This window comes from Abramis brama, assembly GCF_963993115.1.
Source record: "Abramis brama genome assembly, chromosome: 19".
NCBI lineage: Eukaryota > Metazoa > Chordata > Actinopteri > Cypriniformes > Leuciscidae > Abramis > Abramis brama.
In genome coordinates, this window is record NC_139981.1 from 24,916,532 (window position 1) to 24,938,146 (window position 21,615).

The 21,615-nt window shown below is 36.9% G+C and overlaps 1 protein-coding gene across 4 annotated transcripts in view; it reads left to right on the forward strand.

Moving 5' to 3' along the window:
• The window catches only part of thada (THADA armadillo repeat containing), a 112,935-nt gene that overhangs the window by 73,854 nt on the left and 17,466 nt on the right, over positions 1-21,615 (forward strand). For all 4 annotated transcript variants that reach the window (XM_084093712.1, XM_084093713.1, XM_084093714.1 and 1 more), the window contains 3 exons: positions 8,921-9,033; positions 12,651-12,733; positions 20,614-21,011. In XM_084093712.1, the coding sequence (XP_083949838.1) occupies positions 8,921-9,033; positions 12,651-12,733; positions 20,614-21,011 (594 nt within the window). The remainder of the gene's footprint in view (positions 1-8,920; positions 9,034-12,650; positions 12,734-20,613; positions 21,012-21,615) is intronic.

Genomic DNA, 21,615 nt, shown 5'->3' on the forward strand with positions numbered 1-21,615 from the left:
AGTTTTGACACTAAAGCTGGTTTCTGTGCATGAAACTGGAATTGTCTGTGAGCATATGTGTGTGGAGAGTGAGCCATCCATCCATCCACCCAAAAATCTATCTATCGACTCATTTTACACAATTTCTTTGTGACAGCACTTGTGTGATGTTGCTCAACTATATTATATGTTATAAATATTTAACAAAATTTAGGGCTGCCCTAAAGAAATACTAAACCATACTGTAATAATAAGCATTTGAAATATAAATTTCAAAGAGTTTCAAAGCTCAAGCATATGCATAAAGCTTGCCACAGCGACACCGGCAATTAGGCTATACCTGACTCAAGTCCTAAAAAAATGACCACGTATGTTTCTATAAGCTCCTGTGAGTTCCTTTGTGTGTGCTGTTGCTTTCATTGGTTTTGATTTCTCCACGAGAATCTGCCTCACACACAGACTTTGGCACAAGCCTCAACTGGCGCAACCTTATTACATCAATACATTATCCATATCAATGACCATTTACGCTGAATGTAATAAGATCAGAATCATTCTCACCCTAAATATTTTTTGTAGGTAAAGTTTCGGTGCTTCCTTAGTTATTTTTTGTAATTGATGTTTTAATCAATGCTACTCGTCTCATCGGGCAAATAAAAATAATTTCAAGGGTGCAAGATATATCGGCCACTATATCAGTATCGACCGATGTATGTTCATTTTTGATGTTATCATTATCGGCCCGATAAGAAAATTTGGGCGATATATTAAAGCTGATAAATAATGGATTATTTCCTTCAGCTGAGACACTTGCTCAGATGCACACTGTTCACCATGATGGTTTTGAATTGCTTGAAATATGATTGGAATCACTTTTTAAAAAAAGAAAATACAGTTAAAGCTGCAGTCTGTAGCTTTTTTGGGTTAAAAATTATCCAAAATAATTTTTTGAGCAAGTGCATAACCAGCCAGTGTTCAAAACTATCTGCTTGCCTTAGCTCGATTCAAAACGGTAAGCTTGTAATAATGTTTTTAATTCCAGTGGTACTGGTGGATTTCCGCGGGAAATTCGAGCATGTCTTTGCGTCATTACGTCACATCTGTACACAAAAATTATCATGAGAAGATTATGTGTGCTTGGGACATGGCTTTTAATGGTGAGACTTTTGTTTTTGTTATCAGGCTCTCAAAAATGATATAATTAGAATTTTTATCAGCTAATATATCGGTTATCGGCTTTCAAATATAAAGAATTATCAGTATCGGACAACATTTTCATATCGGTGCATCCCTATTTTCTTTCCAGGACAAGCAGACAAACGTCAGTGTTAAGCACTAAGAGACTTTTCAAGAACATTAAAAAAATTGTACTGACCCCAGAATTTTGAACGGTAGTGATATTTTTATATATATAGTGCTGGTCAGAATTATTTGCACCCCTTGGTAAATATGATCAAAGATGGCTGTGAAAAATAAATCTGCATTGTTTATCCTTTTGATATTTTATTTTAAAAAAAAATGTTTTTTTAAATGCAATAATCTAACCTTTTATTAAAGTAAAAGAATTGAAAGTGGGGGGAAATCAATTTGAAATTCTCCAAAACACATGGGAACAATTTTTTTGCCCCCTTTTATTAAATACTTTTTGCAACCTCCTTTTTCCAAGATAACAGCTCTGAGTCTTCTCCTATAATGCCTGATGAGTTTGGAGAACACCTGACAAGAGATCAGGGACCATTCCTCCATACAGAATCTCTCCAGATCCTTCAGATTCCCAGATCCATGTTGGAGCTTCTTCTCTTCAGTTCAGCCCACTCATTTTCTATAGGGTTCAGGTCTGGGACTGGGATGGCCATTGCAGATGATTGGTTTTGTGCTCAGTGACCCATTTTTGTTTTGATTTTGATGTTTGTTTTTGGATCACTGTCCTGTTGGAAGATCCAAACATGGCCCGTTATAAGATTTCTAGCAGAGTCTGTCAGGTTTTGATTTTTTTTATCTGTTGGCATTTGATCGAATCCATGATGCCATGTATCTGAACAAGATGTCCAGAACCTCTGGCAGAAAATTAAGCCTACAGCATTAAAGATACAGCAGAGTATTTCATTTTACACACGGGGTACTTTTTTAGCCCTGTGTGCACCAAACCCATCTTAAGTGTTTGCTGCCAAAAAAGCTACTTTTTTTTGTTTCATCTGACCATAGAACCCGTCCCATTTGAAGTTCCAGTAGTGTCAGTTATTTTTCAAACGTTCTATGGACAGATGAAAAAAAAAAGAGCTTTTTGGCAGCAAACACTTAAGATGGGTTTGGTGCACACAGGGATAAAAAAGTACCCCAATGTGTAAAACAAAATACTCTGCTGTATCTTTAATGCTGTGGGCCTAATTTTCTGCCTAAAACCACACCACAGCACAGCACAAAACTAAGCATCTGCAATGGCCATCCCAGTCCCTGACCTGAACCCTATAGAAAATGAGTGGGCTGAACTGAAGAGAAGCGCCAACATTGATCTGGGAATCTGAAGGATCTGGAGAGATTCTGTATGGAGGAATGGTCTCTGATCTCTTGTCAGGTGTTCTCCAAACTCATCAGGCATTATAGGAGAAGACTCAGAGCTGTTATCTTGGAAAAAGGAGGTTGCAAAAAGCATTTAATAAAAGGGGGCAAATAATTGTTCCCAACGTGTTTTGGAGAAACACATTTATTTCATAATGTGATGAAATCCCCCCCCCCCCCCCACTTTCAATTCTTTTACTTCAATTAAAGGTTAGATTTATGCAATTTTTTTTAATTAACAATGCAGATTATTTTTTTACAGCCATCTTTGATCATATTTACCAAGGGGTTAAATAATTCTGACCAGCACTGTAAACTGCATTGTATTTGTATTTTTTATTAATTTATAAAATGTATTGGTAACACTTTGTTTCGATAATACACTTTAGACATCCTACTAAGTAGCGGCCTTGTGTTATGGATGAACACGGAAAATGCTTGATGCTAGCTCTGCGATGCGAAGTTTGCAAAACATCACCATGATTTTGAGGCGGAGGAGGAGTAAAAGGGCCATCATTGCAGCCTGTGGTCATGCTTCAGTTATTGAGTGCGAGAGAGATCTCAGGACATATTGGAGCATATTGTGATTAAAATACTGGCTTTAACGAGGAACGGTCGGTCCAAAATTTTAGGATGAGCAAGCCAACCTTTAATATGTTGTGTCAATGTTTGTCCAAATTCCTCTCCTACGACGACACAAAGTTTCGTCCCTTCGCAGATGCGAGTCGGGGTTGCTCTCGTCATTAAACCGCGTAGATGTAGATAATGCCTCAGAAAATCCATATCTGCCTGTTTACATGACAGTCGCATTGGCACATATCTGATTTATATCTTTTTTATTTCCACATAAGAACGAGGCCTGAAACCAATCTCGAAATATCCGTATGCATGCGTTTTTTTCTTGTTTACATGGTCATACGACACATCCGATCTGTGTCCGATCTGATCTGTGGACACATCCGATCTGTGTCACATATGAGCAATTAAATGTCTCTCCCTATGGAGGATCCCTTTACCACTCTACAGATAAAGCGCTGTCGGAAAACTTCGTTTCGCGTTCCTACCCCGAAGTGACAAAATAAAATAAAATTCTTTATCAAAATTTATAAGGAAAGACAAGTACTTTGTTTAGGCTTGGCTTGTAGGGAATTCCAAACCTGCGCGCATATATTCAAACGCACATAACTATAGAACCAATTCTAAATGCGCATGTGAACGCCATCAGGTTCGCGTTTAAAGTCTGTGTAGAGAGAATGGTGTCGTCTTAGTGGCCCCTAATTTAATAACAAATGATCATTGCGACGGAAGCAAATCAATCAAAACTAACTTTAGCTGGAAAATAACTTTATTAAAGAACCGCTATAAAGCCAAAACAATCTCTGTTAACCTTAAATTATACGCTTATCACTAACCTGAACCCTAACACCTAACACTCTACTACTAGTCTACTAGTCTGCTAATAATTGAGAGTTAGTTGACATGGAGAAGTTTTTTATTTATTTTTATTTAAAAATGCAGTTCTATTCTGATTTGATCCTGTTTTCACTCTAAAAGACCAATAAACAAGCATATATCTAAAATAAATAAAAAGATAATTGCATGAACTATGAAAGAGACAACAAAAGAAACGGAAATGGATAGTGAAAGGGCTCTTTATTTTCCTGTATTTATGTTGTCGATTTCGATTCACTGAGTCACAGTGACTCTCTCGTGACTCTTTGAATATGGAAATTCTGGATGTTTGTGTGTACGACCAGATTAGGAACAGATAACAGACGCTGCACATCTTGTTCATGTGTGTGATGAGGGACTGGGGAGTGGGGGTGGACTATGGTGTGAAGTATGTTCAGATCAGCTAGTGATAATGTAAAAAATTTTTTGGAGAACTGCCCTCATGCTGCTATCTGATGCGAATACCTGAAATGCATGCAGGAGTGGTGTACGTGTGCACAGCAGCATCAGCTAAGAGATGTTTTTGTGTCTGTGTTCGTTATAAAATCCTTAAAGGTATAGTTCACCCATTTTTTTTTTATTTCATCATCATTTGCTCACTCTCATGTCGTTCAAAACCCATAAGACATAACATATTTTCAGAATATTCATGTTTTTGTGATCTCTTTAAACTGGAGTGAGTCTTTTATGTGTTGTGAGAGTGGCAAAAAAATAACTACAATATTCTAGACTTTGCTTTTTTCCTTTAGAAAATGTGAATGGGACTTGCAAAACTTACCACCATGTTACTAATGTAGGTTGGTTGCTAGGGTATTGCTTTTCAGTTGCTAAGGTGTTCTGAGTGCTATTTCTAGGATGTTCTCAGTGGTTTTAGGCCATTGTTAGGTGGTTGGTACGGTGTTTAGGATGTTTGCTGGGCAGTTTCATCATGGCAAACATGGCTGGTTGCCTAAACTGCTTAGACTACGGTAGTCTTAATTAAACAACTACTACTCTAATTAAATATTCGCTCAGTTATCACCAAAGATCTCTATTTTGATGTAGATCATTAAACCGTGCAGCCTCAGAAGTCTATCCGAAATCCGTTTCGTGACGTACCAGCAAACGCTGGTCAATTCCTAATAAGGCAGCAAGGCAACAAGTCAGATGCCTAAGTTTTGGGATGCAGCCTATGACACACTATATGAGATAAAATTACAGATTCTTGCATGCCATTGTGGTTTATGAATCACCATGACAGTCTATGTCAAACGGATTGTGCCACAATCTAACTGATAGCGTGTAGTCTGACCCAGTCATAAGAACACGATGAAGATTGTTCTAATTTGAGTCAAAGACCCCTTTCCCTAAATTTCTATTGATATTCTAGCTTCTAGATATCACCCACCAAAAAAGTCATCAAAATTTTGAGGTGTTAACCATCTCTGTAGTACAAATGATTCATTAACTTTCCTTTGGACATTACTGACCATAAGCAAATGTTACAGTGTGTTTATGTTTAAACAGAAAACAGAAATGGCAAGAGAAAGTGAGATACTAAAAAAAAAAGAAAAAAAAAAAAGGTGTGAGTGGGAGGAATAGATGTTGTCTCGATCCTGAATTAAAGACTTTTTGTTTTTGTTGAAATGGATATGTGTAAGCCTACATAAAAATAGCTTCACTGTATGTACACCTTCCTTAACACAACACACCCACAATCGTTGATTTGCATTGCACAGTGTTGATACCAGGATGAAATGAAGAAGTGTGTCAGCACAGTGTTTCAAAGTGCCATTTTGATTACAAAACCAGCTCTGCTGAGTAAAACGGTTGAACCCAGCAGAGTTCACTTAAAAACCTCTGTTGACACAACTGACTGGTTCCCTTTAGACGCCGGCTAACGAGGGAAACAGATTGAGCAGCACTAACCTAACCTGACACCTCAGAAACAGCTTCTTATTTCTTTTCTTTTTTTCAAAAAAGCCCTAGGTAACATCCAGGTTCCACGGGGAAATGAATCCACTGTGTGTTTTGAAAATATTAAATCAGATCAGCAGACATACTGCAGTCAATGTGGGTCTTCCACATGTACACACATACTCTCGAGGTGGTGTACTGATTCAGCCTCCTAACCATTGTCTTAAACTTGTGTGCAGTCTTTTCTTGTTATTGGTTTTAACTGAGAGCAGTCCAATATGTATTTGTATTTTTTAAATTGTATTTTATTTCTTTTTTATGTTTATTTTTTTTGGTAGCAGTCCCAGTCTGATTATTTTTGTTTTTTGTTTCGTTTTGTAAATGGAGAACAGCCAGTTTATTTATTTAACTTTGGTGACAAAGAAAATGTAGGGTAACACTTCCTTGTTACATATGTTACATGTACTTACCATAGTAATAACAGTAAATTATGCATAATTACAATGCACTAACCCTCAACCAAATCATAATCCTTGCCTAACCCTATAGTAAGTACATGTTATTGCTTAATATTACTCAGTACTTAAATGTACAATTACACTGTAACAATGACACCTTAAAATAAAGTGTAACCTAATTTACTTACAAATTAGAAATGAGATTTTAAGATGTCAACTAATAATATAAGTGCATATCAAATAAATGTTCAATTAATATAAAGACACCAGACAGAGGTGTATTTGTGTAATGGTTCTGCTCTTTTACTTTTCTCTCTCTCAAAAAACCTCCGACTATTTCTCAAACTGCATCAGAGTGGAAGGGGAAGTATGTGTTAATTCATATATTACATACTTCTCCTCACATATTTTTGTGCTGGTAGCTCCACCCACAGTCCTCATTGGTCTAAAATCCTACTCTGCATAACTATATATGAAACATTTTTGTTATGTCTTGATTTGCTATGAGAGTTATAATCTTGCATGATTTTTGTTTTCAGTATTAACAAGCAATTATTTTTTTTATTTTTTTTGTCACAGTAAAATCTCATGCCACCTGGTTAGGACATGTTGTCATGGTGTGTGTGTGTGTGTGTGTGTGTGTGTGTGTGTGTGTGTGTGTGTGTGTGTGTGTGTGTGTGTGTGTGTGTGTGTGTGTGTGTGTGTGTGTGTGTCTGTCTGTGTCTGTCTGTGTCTGTGTGTTCCTCTTTTGTGCATTGCTGCCAAAGGTCTGGATGTAGTGATCGCTTCAATCAGCCTTGAAACACCCACTCACACAAGCTTTATTTCTTCTTTAAGGAAAAGCCTATAAAACAAAAACATCTAACTGATGAGACAAATTAGCTTAATTAGATTCAGATTGCATCCAGACTTTCCAAATCTTTTCATAAATGTATCCGCCCACAGCTTGGCTTTTAAAACATATCCTTGCAGTCGTATTTGACAGTCGACCCAACGGCCTTTCTGTGTCAAAGGTCAGCATCTACTGTAGCACTGCATTCAGGTGGTTTGCCGTTGTTTGTTTGTGCATGTTTCTTTTCTAAATGTGTGCAAGACTCTCTGTACGCTGAATTATGGACCTCTATGGGGTGTTTATTTTTGCCCTTAGCCGCTGCCATCGGTTTGTGGTCGGTCTCAAGTTGTGTAGTTCGTCAGTATAAATACACACACTTTCCTCCGAGGCCGGCCATCATGGGCCTTCCCACCCGACAGGGCAAGCAGGCCTGGGCTAGATGTGTGGGATACAGGGTGTGGGCCGCTAGTGTCGGGGGTGTCCGCAGCTTGAAGGCCAGGCCTGGTATTTCATGGTCAGACTTGTTTTGGCCTGTGCCTCTCCCTCCCAGGGCATAATGAGTGGCTTCCACTTTGCGGCTGTAAACCAGTAAAGAGACTATTTCAGCCTTCTGTACACTCTCTTTAACCGGGCATGCATAGAGCCATCTACTCTCCTTCATTTTATTTCTCTCCCTATAGACTGTTTTGCAAGGATGTTAATTGAACTAATAAATAAGAAAGAAGACCTAAAGAAGAAACCGTTTTTTCAGAAAGATTAAAAAATGAAGAATCTGATCCGTCTTTCTAATTTGTCCAATCATATAATATGATTAGTGATGCACGGATATGAAAATTTTGACCGATAATTCCTTATATTTGAAAGCCGATTACCCATATATTGGCCGATTAATCTTAATCCAAATTTTTATATAATTTGAAGAGCCTGACCACAAAAGCAAGTCTCACCATTAAAATCCATGTCCCAAGCACACAATTATAATGTTCTCATGATAGTTTTCTGTAGCCTTTATGAAAGACTTCCGCTTCACATGTTGCACTTAACCGTGATTCCAATCATATTTCAAGCAATTCAAAACCATCATGGCGAACAGTGCGCATATGAAGTGTCTCAGCTGAAGGAAATAATACATTATTTATCAGCTTTAATTTATCAGCCAAATTTTCCGATATGGTTGCCGATATATCATGCATCCCTAAATATGATAAATTATTCCTTTATGTACACCTCTCTTTGATTGTCAGATGTCTCCTGTCTGATCTCTCTCTGAATTATCCGTCTGAATTCTCTCTTTGATCTCTTTCTAAACTCTTACTGATTCCCCTGTCTGATCCCTCTTATTTATTTTTCTGATCTCTGATTTATGCATCTGATATCTGTCTTTAATATACATCTCTCGTCTACCTAATTTATATGTCTTCTATCTTTCTGTCTAAACTCTTTGGTTGCTCTCTCTGTTCTCTTTCTCAGTTTTCTCTGTCTGAGCTCTCTGATTTAAATCTGATCTCTCCATCTCTAATTTATAATCACAAATTGGGAAAAAGTAAATGAGATAATAAAATACTGCAATGGGTGCAATGGGGACTCTGATTTCTCTGTCTGATCTGTCGGTTTCTGATCTGATTATTTCACCATAGTCTGATGGCACTGATCCCTCTGTATATATATTTTTTTCTTTTCTGTATATTTAATCTCTTTCTCTCCAACTTATTCTCATATTAAAGGTGTTCCATCTTCTTCACAGGTTCTGTCGTTGTTACGTTCCTACCTGACGGACACACACAGACCCCAGTCAGAAAATACGCAGGACTGTGACCTTTCCGGTGCCATTTTTCCACGGCTGTGGCTCGCCACAAGGTGGGTACTGTCAGGGTTATACACTGGTTACTACTTTCATTATTTGCATATACATCAGCAAAAACAGTGTGCGTACAAGCAATTTTTGGTTTGGCTTTTGCTTATAACATTCTTTTACAAAATAACATTGCAACTAATTGGTGTATTAATTGAGCTCGTGTTTCAAAGGCTGCTCTCTGCTCACTGAGCCAGCGCTGCAGGAAGTGTCACACGGCCACGTGCCCTTTGACCACTCTCACTTATCCATACTGATGCTTTATAACAAACTCCTTAAAGGGTAACTCTCGCCAAAATGCATCCTAGGGTCTTTTTGTTAATCTACCCGAGGCAAACTTTCGTTTAAAAGCATAATTAGAATGGAAACGCCACGTTTAAGTTTGACCGTATTTTCGTTTTCTGTCAAATTGCCTTTTGAATGGGAGTGCTTGGGGTGCTATGATACCATCAAAAATCGCTTTTTTTAAAACACTAAGAAGACTTGACACAACATGAAACTTTGCTTGAAGTATCACCAGAGGCTCTACACATGAACTCGAGCATTGAGAACATTGTTTGTGTACACAGAATTTACTAAAAAGAAAGATTTTGAACAACTCACTGTAGCTGTGTCCGCCGGCATTTTGACAGTCAAAAATAGTCGATCTCCGAATGCAACGTAACAGGGAGGAGAGTAAAGATGGAAAGCTCCTAAAGCTTAGTTCCAGATAAATTCACGGATAATTTGTTGTTTTGTCGTTAGTGAAAATCAATATTGACCTTGTATTTGAAAAAGGATCCTCATATAAGAAGCAATACTAAAATTCAGAGTCAGTTCATTCACATTTGGAGATCGACTATTTTTGACTGTCAAAATGCCGGCGGACACAGCTACAGTGAGTTGTTCAAAAATCTTTCTTTTTAGTTAACTCTGTGATACTTCGAGCAAAGTTTCATGTTGTGTCGAGCCTTCTTAGTGTTTTAAAAATAGTGATTTTTAATGCTATCATAGAAGTGCTCCAAGCACTCCCATTCAAAAGGCAATTTGACAGAAAACGTTTGAAAAAATACAGTCAAACTTAAAAGTGGCGTTTCCATTCTAATTATGCTTTTAAACGAAAGTTTGACTCGGGTAGATTATCAAAAAGACCTTAGGTTGCATTTTGGCGAGAGTTACCCTTAAATGAGCCAGAGACATTTTGGGATAGTTGAGTAAGATGGAACAGCATACAACAATAAACATTTCAAACAATTGTATGTTACATTGTCTCATGACAGTGCTATGTAGTGTTTCATTCAGTAAGTAGTGTACTAATCAGATTCATCATAGTTAACTAAAACTAAAATAAATTGATTTTTTTTTTTTAAATGCTTAAAGACTCCCTGTGGTGAAAATCAAGTTTTTAAATGTTGTTTTTATGTCTATGTGGTGTTTTTAATATGCTTTAAGACAAACCATGTGCAAATTCATAAGTCAACACCATTGCTGAGTATTTTCTACTTAAAACTGCAGTGAACCAAAGACAGTCTCAAAAACACGGTTTAAAATCGCTGGTGTTTCTGACGTCACAAACTAACGTGTAACCAATCGCGTCAATGTGTGGGCGGGCTTAGCACATCATCATTACTATGCTGCGAAGCAGGGGAGTCTCAAGAGAAGCCGGGTTATCCCGGTATATTTTTCTGTTGAAATGAAACAAATCAGGTACTTTTATCAATATAGCTGGTGAATTAAGTATGTGATGTATATTACGATGTTATTATGAACTACATGCCTTTCTCCACTGACGTTCTGATTTGTTCAAAGCGTTTCTAAGAATACTGATTTTTAGAAGGCAGACTGAGATTGTTAACAGGAACATGGTTTGTGTAACATTAGCAACACATTATTAGCTGTTTGATAACGTACCATTGATAAATGTATACCATTGTACAGCATTTACTACAGTAACTTGAGTAAACTTGAGCAAGTGGAGACAGGGCTAATTAGCATATTCATGGGTCTGCGTATACTAAATGAAGCAAGGGTATAGAGTTACAGTCAAGCTATATTAAGGCTTTTAACTTTGTCTAAAATAACTTTAACTAAACTGAAATAAAAATGTGTAAGAACTATATAGACATTAAAACCAACATGGTTGGTTGGTTATGTATTATTATTATTATTATTATTATTATTATTATTATTATTATTATTATTATATTATATTATTATTATTATTTATTTTTTTTAACCCAGCTTTCTGTAAAATGACTAACCTTTTAGAAGTTAAATCAAATAGTCAAGAAGGAGATTAATGTAGTTTCTGATTCATTCCCAATACTGGAAAGGGAGTGTGAAGTTGAGTGCATTTTGGGATACTGGCATGAATTGTGCTCTTGTACATTGCACAATTTGGCAAATGTAGTAGGTTATCCAATTGCTCCATGCAGAAAATGTTCCCAGTGTGTACATACTGCATACTGCATTTCTAATAAGGCTAGTATGGTAGTATACCTTTCCAAACATATGAGGTGAAGAGATTTAGGGAACATTTAGAAAGATGAGACAAAAATGCCAGAAGTATGAAAGAAATTGGAGATGGAGTCATAAAGTTTTAATGACATAGATCCCAAACGTCTGACCATATATCCCTATAATCCTTAGCTTGGTAATTTGTTGAATTCTGAGTAATAATTTCTGTTTAAAGAGCAACAGAGGGACACAAAAAGATGAAGCCAGGCATTCAAAGAGAGGGAGAGTTTGTGTTATTAATATCTCAGTGATGAAATACTGACGTCAGCCCTAAACACTGGCCCTCTTGTTCTCACCCATGCCCATGAGCGTTTGCTGTACACACACACACACACACACACACACTCACACACACACTCTGATTTACTCTTCCATATACTCACCACAGTTTCTATCCACAAACACATACACCCTCTCCCACAAACGTTACCCTGCAGTTGGTCTGAGATACAGGGCCCTAAATTCCCTTTGTGCCCATGGGCAGCACATGTGATGCTTTATCCTCAGAATCAGTGTGAACTTAATTGTACTGCTCGCTATTGCAGTCAGGATGCATTATAAGTCACTCTGACTAAAATATAGTGACTCAAAAGTGTTTTGACACATATGCCCATTTCCTTGCCTTTTGTTTTGATATATCTGCACTTCTGGTCAGACGGGATGCATTTCCCATTTTTGACTGTAGATGGTGATTCAGTTTTCCTACAGGCATAAAACAGGCATTAGAGATTCTTCTGAGACAAACCGTAATTGGGTTAATATTGTTTGGCTGAAATATGTTTAAAATGTACAGTAGCTTATCTACCTTGGGGCCTGTAAATTGTATAAATAAATTCATAGTTAAGTTAATTGTTAAAATTAGTTAAATGCTAACAAAGAAATCTGTATTTTTACTGTTCATTTTATGTAAATTACACTATTTCTGTATTTGCCTAAACTTCTACTTTAAAATTTAATTGATGACATTCTCCTTCAAATATCCCCTCTGTTTTTTTTTTTTTTTTTAATCGCACCATGTATATATAACACTTGAAAAATAAAGTGTTGTTTCTGTACAAATGCAATGAAATGCTATGAAGTATGAAATAATCATCAAACTTAATCTCTCTCACACACAAATTGACAGGCGGAACCTGTGTCTGGTAACACGTGGTGCATTTCTAGACCTGCTGGGTTGTCTTTGTGGACGTATTCCAGTTCCTGTGTCAGGTAAGAACTCAAAACACGTGTAATGTGCTTGTTTCCAAAATGTACAACTTCCAGTCTAGTTTATATACCAAGGAAATTTGGTGTCTGCTTGAGTGTGTTATTTTTAGTGTGCTGGAGGCCTGCAAGTCTTGAATAAGAAAAACGCTAAACGGTCTCTGACAGATGGTACAATTGTGCCCGTGTGACCCAGTTAAAAGGGGCGGCCCCTGCATGTTTGCGGACCCCATGTGTTGCACACATGTGGGCATGGTGGCGGTGTTTATCATTTTAAAACAAGCATACTCTTACAATCCCACCCGCCGACCATCACTTACATAACAAACGATGGGCACACACACACACACACACACACACACACACACGCCTTGTGTAAAAAAAATATTTTTACACTCTGCCCTGTACTCTCAGTCTTAACACCCTTTTAATCTCGGTCTACCTTTCCTTTCATTTCTCTTAACATAAATTGTATTCCATCTATCTCTATATTTTACACTCTGTCTGGTGTTTTCCTCTCTCAGTTTAAGGAATCACCTATAAATAAAAACTGTCAACAGACTTTGTCAAAGCCATATTTCTTACTTTCTACTGGATAACACAAAAACAGATGGCTGAATGTTCACACTGCTCTTTGCCGTACTATGAAAGCAGATGACAAAAAGGAGCTGGCACATAAAAAAAACTAAAAACAACAACAACAGCAACAACTACTATAAAAGTAGTCTCTATATTCCATGTTTTCTGAGGTCATTTGACAGCTTTGTGTTAGAAAAAATACTGATTGTTATACACTGAAAATCTTCACGTATACCATAGCTCTTATATTTAATTTGTGCTTGCTCATGTTCAAACCTACCATGTCGCGTTTAGTAGAGAGACATGTAAGAAACAATACAAATCAAACCAAATGTAGGACTTCAGAAGACTTGGAATAAACTGTTGCACACATTGTATATGGGCAAATTTGTGGTGCTTTTTTTGTCCTTTTGCAACTTGAGTGACCCTTGTCACTGTTTGCTTGCATTGTATGGGAAAGTCTTCCTGCAAAACATTTTTTTTTTTTTTTTACACAGAAGAAAGTAATTTGCCATTGGAGCAACCATGAAGATAAGAACATTATGATTGTTTTGCATGTCATTTTAATGACTGTTATGCAAAGAAAACTTAACATTTTAATTTAAAAACTGATTCAATGAAGCAATATATATCACAGCATATTTACTGTAATGCATTAACCCCAATGTATTATAGTTATGAGAATTGCCATTAAAGATAATGAGTTACACTAAACATAACTTTTACCAAACATAAATAAAACATATGGACGCATTATGGTAATGAGACATTGTGTGGAGGAAGACATTTTGACTAATTGTTATTAAAATAAGTGAATTAAATATTAAATCATTAAAGTAATAAAAACATATATATTAATGGTCCCTAAAAATTCCCCTCATTTTAGTAACACTTTTTTTTTTTAACAGTACCTTGTTGTATATTACAAATACATGCTATAGTAATAACAGTAAATTATGCATAATTATAAGCAACTAACCCTAAGACAAACCCTAATTCCATAGTAAGTACATAAAGTTAATATTACGGAGTAGGTATTTGTGTAATTACACAGTAACAAGGACAGCTTAAAATATAGTGTAGATTCACCCTCACACACTTTTTTTTTCTTATTTTTGTCTGTATCTCTCTCTCTCTCTCTCTCTTTCTCACTCTCTCTCTCCTTCCTAAAATGCACTGTTCACGGGTGTTGGGAACCTCAGTGAAGAAATGAGCATTTTAATTTGTCACTAACACTTCAAACTGGACAGAATGACCTTAACAATCTGCTTTTTCATTCGTCTTGGAACTAAGTAGGAGCGGAAAGTTTCTGGGCAGTTCTTGCATGTATTCCCATCCTAATGCACTCCTCACTGAAACTGTGTGTGCGTGTGTGTGTGAGAGAGATGGGGGGGGGGGGGGGGGTGTTTGGTAGGTATGAGGCCAAGTGCTCTTAGTAGTTTGGCTCTGAGACTCTAAGCAGAGATTGTGATGGTGTTTTTACTGGCGATGCTTTAGCTGGGCATGAGAGGAACGGTTTTACAAGTCTGTGTGGATCAAACACTACCGCATGAGAAATACTCCCTCAACATACACCAGCACACATTCTCACTCTCTCTCTCTCTCACTGTTGGCCATTAAAACCATAATTGGCCATAGATGGCCATAATTCTGGCACAAATTGTACTGTATTCCCCATATTTCTATCTCCCGGGTGAATACATTGTGGCTAACGTGCACACACTCGTCAGTAGGTGGTTGGCAGCGTAGGGGTCGTTCACTGTGGGAAAGCATGCTCACATCTGCTCTGCACGTTCCTCAGTCGTCTGGGTTTTGTTTTTCACAGTTTGGGTAATGATGGCAGAGCATGATGTAAAATCCATGTGTTCGAGCACGTTGCCGCTTGTGTGTATCGGAGTGTGTTTACTACTGTAGTGAGTACAGACGGCCCACTGTTTTCCTGCACCATAAAATCTAGCTGAACACTTAAAAACAAAAAGATCGCACATGTACTTTAACAACTTTTGCGTCGTAAAGGTGCTCGGGCTGTAGTACTGTAATTCACAGAAGTGTTCCATCTTATATAAAGTGAGGAAGTGTTATGAATAACTTAAGGGATTGAAAATGATGTCATCATTTACTAGAGCAGGGTTGACAATATCAATAAATGTATTTTAATCGATACTCAATTTTATGAACCGGTTTGGATTCTTAAGTCCCAAGACTGATCTCTATCAATCTCTCTGTGCTGTTTTCTGTTGATGTGAGAACAAATCTTCACTAAACAAATGTTTTAAATGTTTGTGTATAATTCAGTTTTTTTTTTGTTTTTTTTTATCTAAAAATAAATAGCAAATAAATGTAATAGTCTGGAATTCTGTTAATTTTAACTTTTAATATTGTAGTATTGTACCAACTGACAGGGTTTCCTGTATAGTTCACAGCTTTAATTTAGAGAGACTTTTTTCCTTAAGAAAAATTGACTTGCAGTACTGTACTGTATTATTTATTTATATATATATATATATATATATATATATATATATATATATATATATATATATATATATATATATATATATATATATATGTGTGTGTATATATATATATATATGTATATATGTATATACTTTGATGAATCAATAGTGAATGGAACTGAAATCATAATTGAATTGAATCAAAAGCTTGTGAATCAAAATCGAATCATGAAAATGTTATTACCCAGCCCTATTTATACTCACCCTCATTTTGTTCAAAACTTGTATGACTTTAAAAAGGAGATGTTTTGAAGAATGTTCACACTTCCTATACAGTAAAAGTATATAGTTAACAGAGGCTGTCAAACTTCAAATAGGACAAAAAGCACCATAAAAGTATTGTAAAAGTGGTCCAGATGACTCTATATGGTGTATTTGAAGCCTTCTGATGCAATACAATAGCTTTGTGGGATTAATAGGCCAGAATTTATGTGAACATTAAAGCTTCAAAACAAATCTTTTGTGCTAAAGAGAAGACGTGATATGGGTTCAGAACAACATAATGGTAATTGAATCATGACAGTTTTCATTCCTTGATGAGAGATATCCCTTTAAATGTGTCTCTTTTCAGGGTTTTCTTTTTTCTTCTTTTTTTCTTTTTTCTTTTTTTTAGCTGAGAGGCTCAAACGAGAACGGCCTCTCCAGGTTGTGTGAGTGTTTTGCCAGTGTTTGATTTCACTGCAATGGGCTTTATTTTCTATTACCAGTGACTGTAATATTGCTATTTTTATGAGAGAGCAAAATCTGGTCACTGAGACTTGGTGGTCGTGGCATTGATGAAACCACAGCTTTCTCTGAGTCATGCTGGGGTGGCGGGTGTGTTTGTATGTAATGCCTTGGATGTCTAACTGGGCTGTTTAGGTTTTCATAAAGATTCCAGCACATCCCCAGAACTACTGTCTCCAAACTCACACACATATTCTCTGCCACAGTCTGTCTTTCTGAGAAATGTCTTTCATTTCCGAGAGTAATCATTACCGTGGTCCTCCATCTCTCCAGAGGGCCAACCATATTAATAAATGCCATAGCAAAAGCGTCCTTTCTCTCCACCGCACACCCTCTTCGCTCTCATTTCCTCTTTCTTCCCCGTTCTGTGTTTCTGCCACTGTGTGTTGGAGGAAAACAGACATGATGTAAAAGAGAAATAAATCAGCATTGTTAACCAAAGTCTGTCTCATGACTGACTAGTTCTCGTCTCCCTCCCTCTGTTAATGATGTTTTTCTCCTAGTGTGTTGTTTTGTGGTAATGAGTACTTGGCCTGAGTTTAAAGGCTTGAGAATGGTTACCATCACTCCTCTCATGACCTCCTCTTATGACTACAGTTTTGTTTTTACTTCATTTCACTTTTCTCTCACTCTGAATAGCTGTGGCATTCTTGGTTTATGTATTGGAACCTGTGGGAGAGTTGTTATATAAAAATAGTGCCTTTTAGATTGTGGAAAAGTGTTTAAGTACATTTTCGGTATGGTTTTAAACATCTATCAGACAAAGAATGTGTTTAGGTGCTAATAAATTGCACCATGCCATTTCAAGGGGAAGCTATTTGGGGATAAAAACTGATGAGAATCGATAAATGGTCCTGTTTTCGTATCAGTTAATTTATTTACTTAATATAAGTAGTTATTCTAATGTTCTAATTCTAATTTATTTATTTATTTTTGTTTAAATATAATTTATTTGACTTTTTCTTTCATTTAAAGGGGTCTTATTATGCTTTTCCACTTTTTCAACTGTAGTTAGTGTGTAATGTTACTGTTTTTGAGCATAAAAAAAAATCTGCAAGGTTGGACTACAACATGTTTTTTTTTCTGGGCTTTATGAAGTCACAATGTTACTCATTTAAATAATCCCCGCCCACAGAATACGCAAAAAAAGGACGAGGCCTGTTTGAGCTGCTGCTATGTCAAAGAAATGCAGTTTTTTCCACCCCTTTTCTAAAACTCATTTGTTTGACCTTCCTAAGGCTGACTCAGAGTGGTTAAAATGTATTCTAAACACTGTTCCTGAGCACTGTAACTCCAACGTTTATCTGTGTATAATTTTATGGAGAACAGCTTCCAGAAAGTATAAGAGAGTACAATGCAGGCTACGCACAAAAGCTTCTCCTGAAACGGAGCAGCCAGTTCCAACTTTGTTAGGACAATCTGTTGTTTATGGATCACAGCTTGTAAGTATGTCTTATTATTTGTAGTTGCGTTTTCTATTAACAGTTCCAATTATAAGTTTTATACCTGCTATGATGTAAACAAAAGGCAAAGTTGATTGCCTCCGCTAGCCTGCTAACAGTATTGATGTAGTGTTTACTGTAGTGTTTGTAAGCTCTCGCTTTTGGAAGGCTGAAAAAGAAGAAAGAAAAAAAAAATACCACTATGAAACGTTGTGAAATCCGTGCTTGCAAAGTCCTTGCATGAAATCCGTTCTGGACGATCCTTTTGTTTGTTAACATTCTTAAGTCTTAATCAGGCTTGAATTGGTTAGAAATTGACGCCATCCTTAATATTTACATCTGAGCAGATGAAACTCGCGGTTATGGTAAGGGGTGTGACATTTCCCGAACATGTGCCAATCACAATACACTGGGCCAGCTAACCAATCACAGCACATTTCGTATTTCGGAAGGAGGGGCTTAATCGAAACCGGAACTAAACGGCGTGGTGCAGTTATATTGTAATGTGTTTTATGAACAATCAAGCATGAAAGCATATTCTAGTACATGCCAAAAACTAAATCAAGACTTTGTAAAAGGACATAATAGGACCCCTTTAAATTTGAAAATAATATTTTAAAAGCAGGGTAGGTGATTTGTTCCAGAAATGTGTTTTGTTATGCTGGTTGAAAGTCTCTTCCCATCCTGTTAGCAAACACTAAGTTAAGTGGTCTAAATGTGTGTATATACTGTATATACACACATTTACTATATATATATGTATGTGTGTCTGTCTGTCTGTCTGTATGTCTGTATGTATGTATGTGGAAGGCGCAACACCATAAAATCCTATCTGCATGTCAACCTATGTATTTTCATATCTCCGCGCACCCTGCTCTCGCAGGCATTTCACGTCTTTAATGCATTTCATGCTATGGTTCCTCCTGAACCAAAACAACGAGCTTATGTTGCGTTCACGCCATAACTCCTGTAATTTGGAAGAGATAGAAACCCGTGATGTTATATCCGGAACGGTTCGTGACTCGAATTTATGCCTTTCAATGGCAATTTATCTGCAGCAGTCAGGTGGTACTGGACAGTGCTCTTTAAGTTGTTTGTTCATTATTATTGTATTGTTTTGTGCTCTGAGACATAAGGTAGTTTAACGCTGTCTCTTGTCTCGTGACGCATTTCCTTGCTGTACACATTCACGTGTTTTGTAGGAGGCATGGCTTTGGAGACGCTCTGAAGGGAGAGTGGAATCTTATGCTTTCAAAGCTAGCCTCTTTGAAAATTGCCAAACCTTTGTAATCAATTTTGTATGAATACATTTAAGTTTGCGAACAATAAAATGCTAGAATGCTAGTATCACAACTGTTTTTAACACTGATAATAAGAAATCTTTCTTGAGCAGCAAATCAGCATGTTACAATTTCTGAATGATTTCGTGTGGCACTGAAGACTGGAGTAATGATGCTGAAAATGTAGCTTTGCCATCACAATAATAAATACATTTTTTAAACAAAAAGCAGTTTAAATTGTACTTGTATTTTATAATATTGAATATTACTATTTTTACTGTAATTTTGATCAAATAAATGCAGCCTTGGTGAGCATTAGACACAAATTGTAATAGTAATAGTGTATCAAATGTGTACATGGTCCACTTTTAATAGACTGACTTCGGACGATTTTGAAGGAACATATTGTCTACAGATGTGTGTGCCTGTGACTGAGTGAAGCAAGAAAACATGAGCAAAAGCATGTGTAAATTTATATATGATAAATGACTGACTCTTTAAATAACTTCCTGTCTGTTTCTTGGGTTGACGTTATGTTGCCGATGTCTGTGTCAGGGTTCTTGTGATGAGGTATTTTCCACATTAGATTAGATATTCCTCTTCTCATCACTACAAACGTTTGTCAACATCTCCACCCTGGTTTTAAACATGCCTTCCCATCACCCCCTTCTTATAATAATGGTCCGGGTCTGTGTGAACATGTCAACAATTAACATCGTTGAAACAGGTGTTGAGCATGTCCATGCCCTAAAGAGACAGGCAAGTATACACACATACAAAATCCCCTCTCACACTCTGCTAAATTAGAGTGCACCACACACTCGATGCTTTAGGTCAATCTGAGCATGCTCCGAGAAGCGTACGAGAGCTCTTTTCATGCTCTGGTGTCACGGTAACTGGGCCCGTCTCTTGGGGAATGCAGTATGGCCCTTCCCTCTGGTCCACTCCTTGTTGAATCATGTGCAGTGCCGGATTGGGTTGCATGTGGGAGTTGGAATGGGTCATTGGAACTTCTTGGATGGAGAAGTGGGCTTTATTTAGCCTTCAGAAGAATATTGTGTTCATCATAATTTAATAAGGAAAATAGTATGTTTGAGGCTCTGAAGCACTTGTATTTCCCAGGGTGCCTTTCAGCAGAGCATATAGTGATGTCATAGTGAAGCTGAATCAATATTTAGTAGTGCAAGTTCAAAGGTTGATCATCTTTCACTAATAAACACCAGTCAAAGTAGTTCTCTTATTGCATTGTACACTTTGATATGTCACCTAAGATAAATTATGCTTTCATTTTAGAATATATCTTCTCACAACTAATGGAGTACATTCATTGTCTATGTTCATAGAGTCTCCGCTGAAGAAACTACGTGAGGAAACTCTGCACATTCTTATGGCCTCAGAACTTGTGGCCCCTCAGGGACCCGACGACATAGACCTCTCAGTCCCTGGAGCCACACAGTACCTGCAGAGTCTGGCTCACATAGCCATCAGTGTCTGTGTGGAATCACCTCACCTCTGGGAATGTCCTAAGGCTGCCGGGTTTCAGAGAGACCTCCTGGAACGGCTGCTACAGTGCCCACACTATGAGGTTCGTCTGTTTGCCCTGGAACAGTTCCTCAACAGACTTCAGAGGACAGAGGACAAGTCTCAGCATTGTGGTCAGGGACCCTTGCCCTTTGAACTCAGTGTGTCCAGCCTAACCTCTTTGGCCCTTCATGAGACATACCCGGGGTGTCAAGCCAAGGTGAGGAAACCACCCTTTTGTGTTGTCATACTCTACACAACTTATAAAACACACTGAAAAAATAAATAAAAATAACATAAAGAAACTACCACACAATATAAAAAAAACTTGCAAAAAACTGAAACTTTACAAAACTTTAAAACTAAAGGAACTTTAACAAAAACGACACAATTTGTGTTATATATTGAAACAGTCTTGCTTTATAATTGTAATTGTGAAATTCACTAGCAATTTCTGAGTGGAAATTGTTTCTAGACCAATTTTATCAGCGTACAGAAATAAAATACTTTAAAAGAATATAGCTAAGTGAATGAGTATGAATATAGTCACTGAGTGTAATGCTTTTGGAAACTTAATTGCATGTTTATTGCAATTGAATGAAAATTAATTGTTTTAAATTAATTTAGCCGAATCTCTATACTGTATGTAATTTCACAATTACTTCTATTGTCTTAGAAATAAGATTCAAGTGTACTTATATATTATAAGTGTATTTCTTACACGACCAAAAATTATTACACCATTAAAATGTACTAGTATAACTTTTAATTTAATATTATTACAATTATTTACAAGAAACTTTACAAATCATTTCGGAAACTTA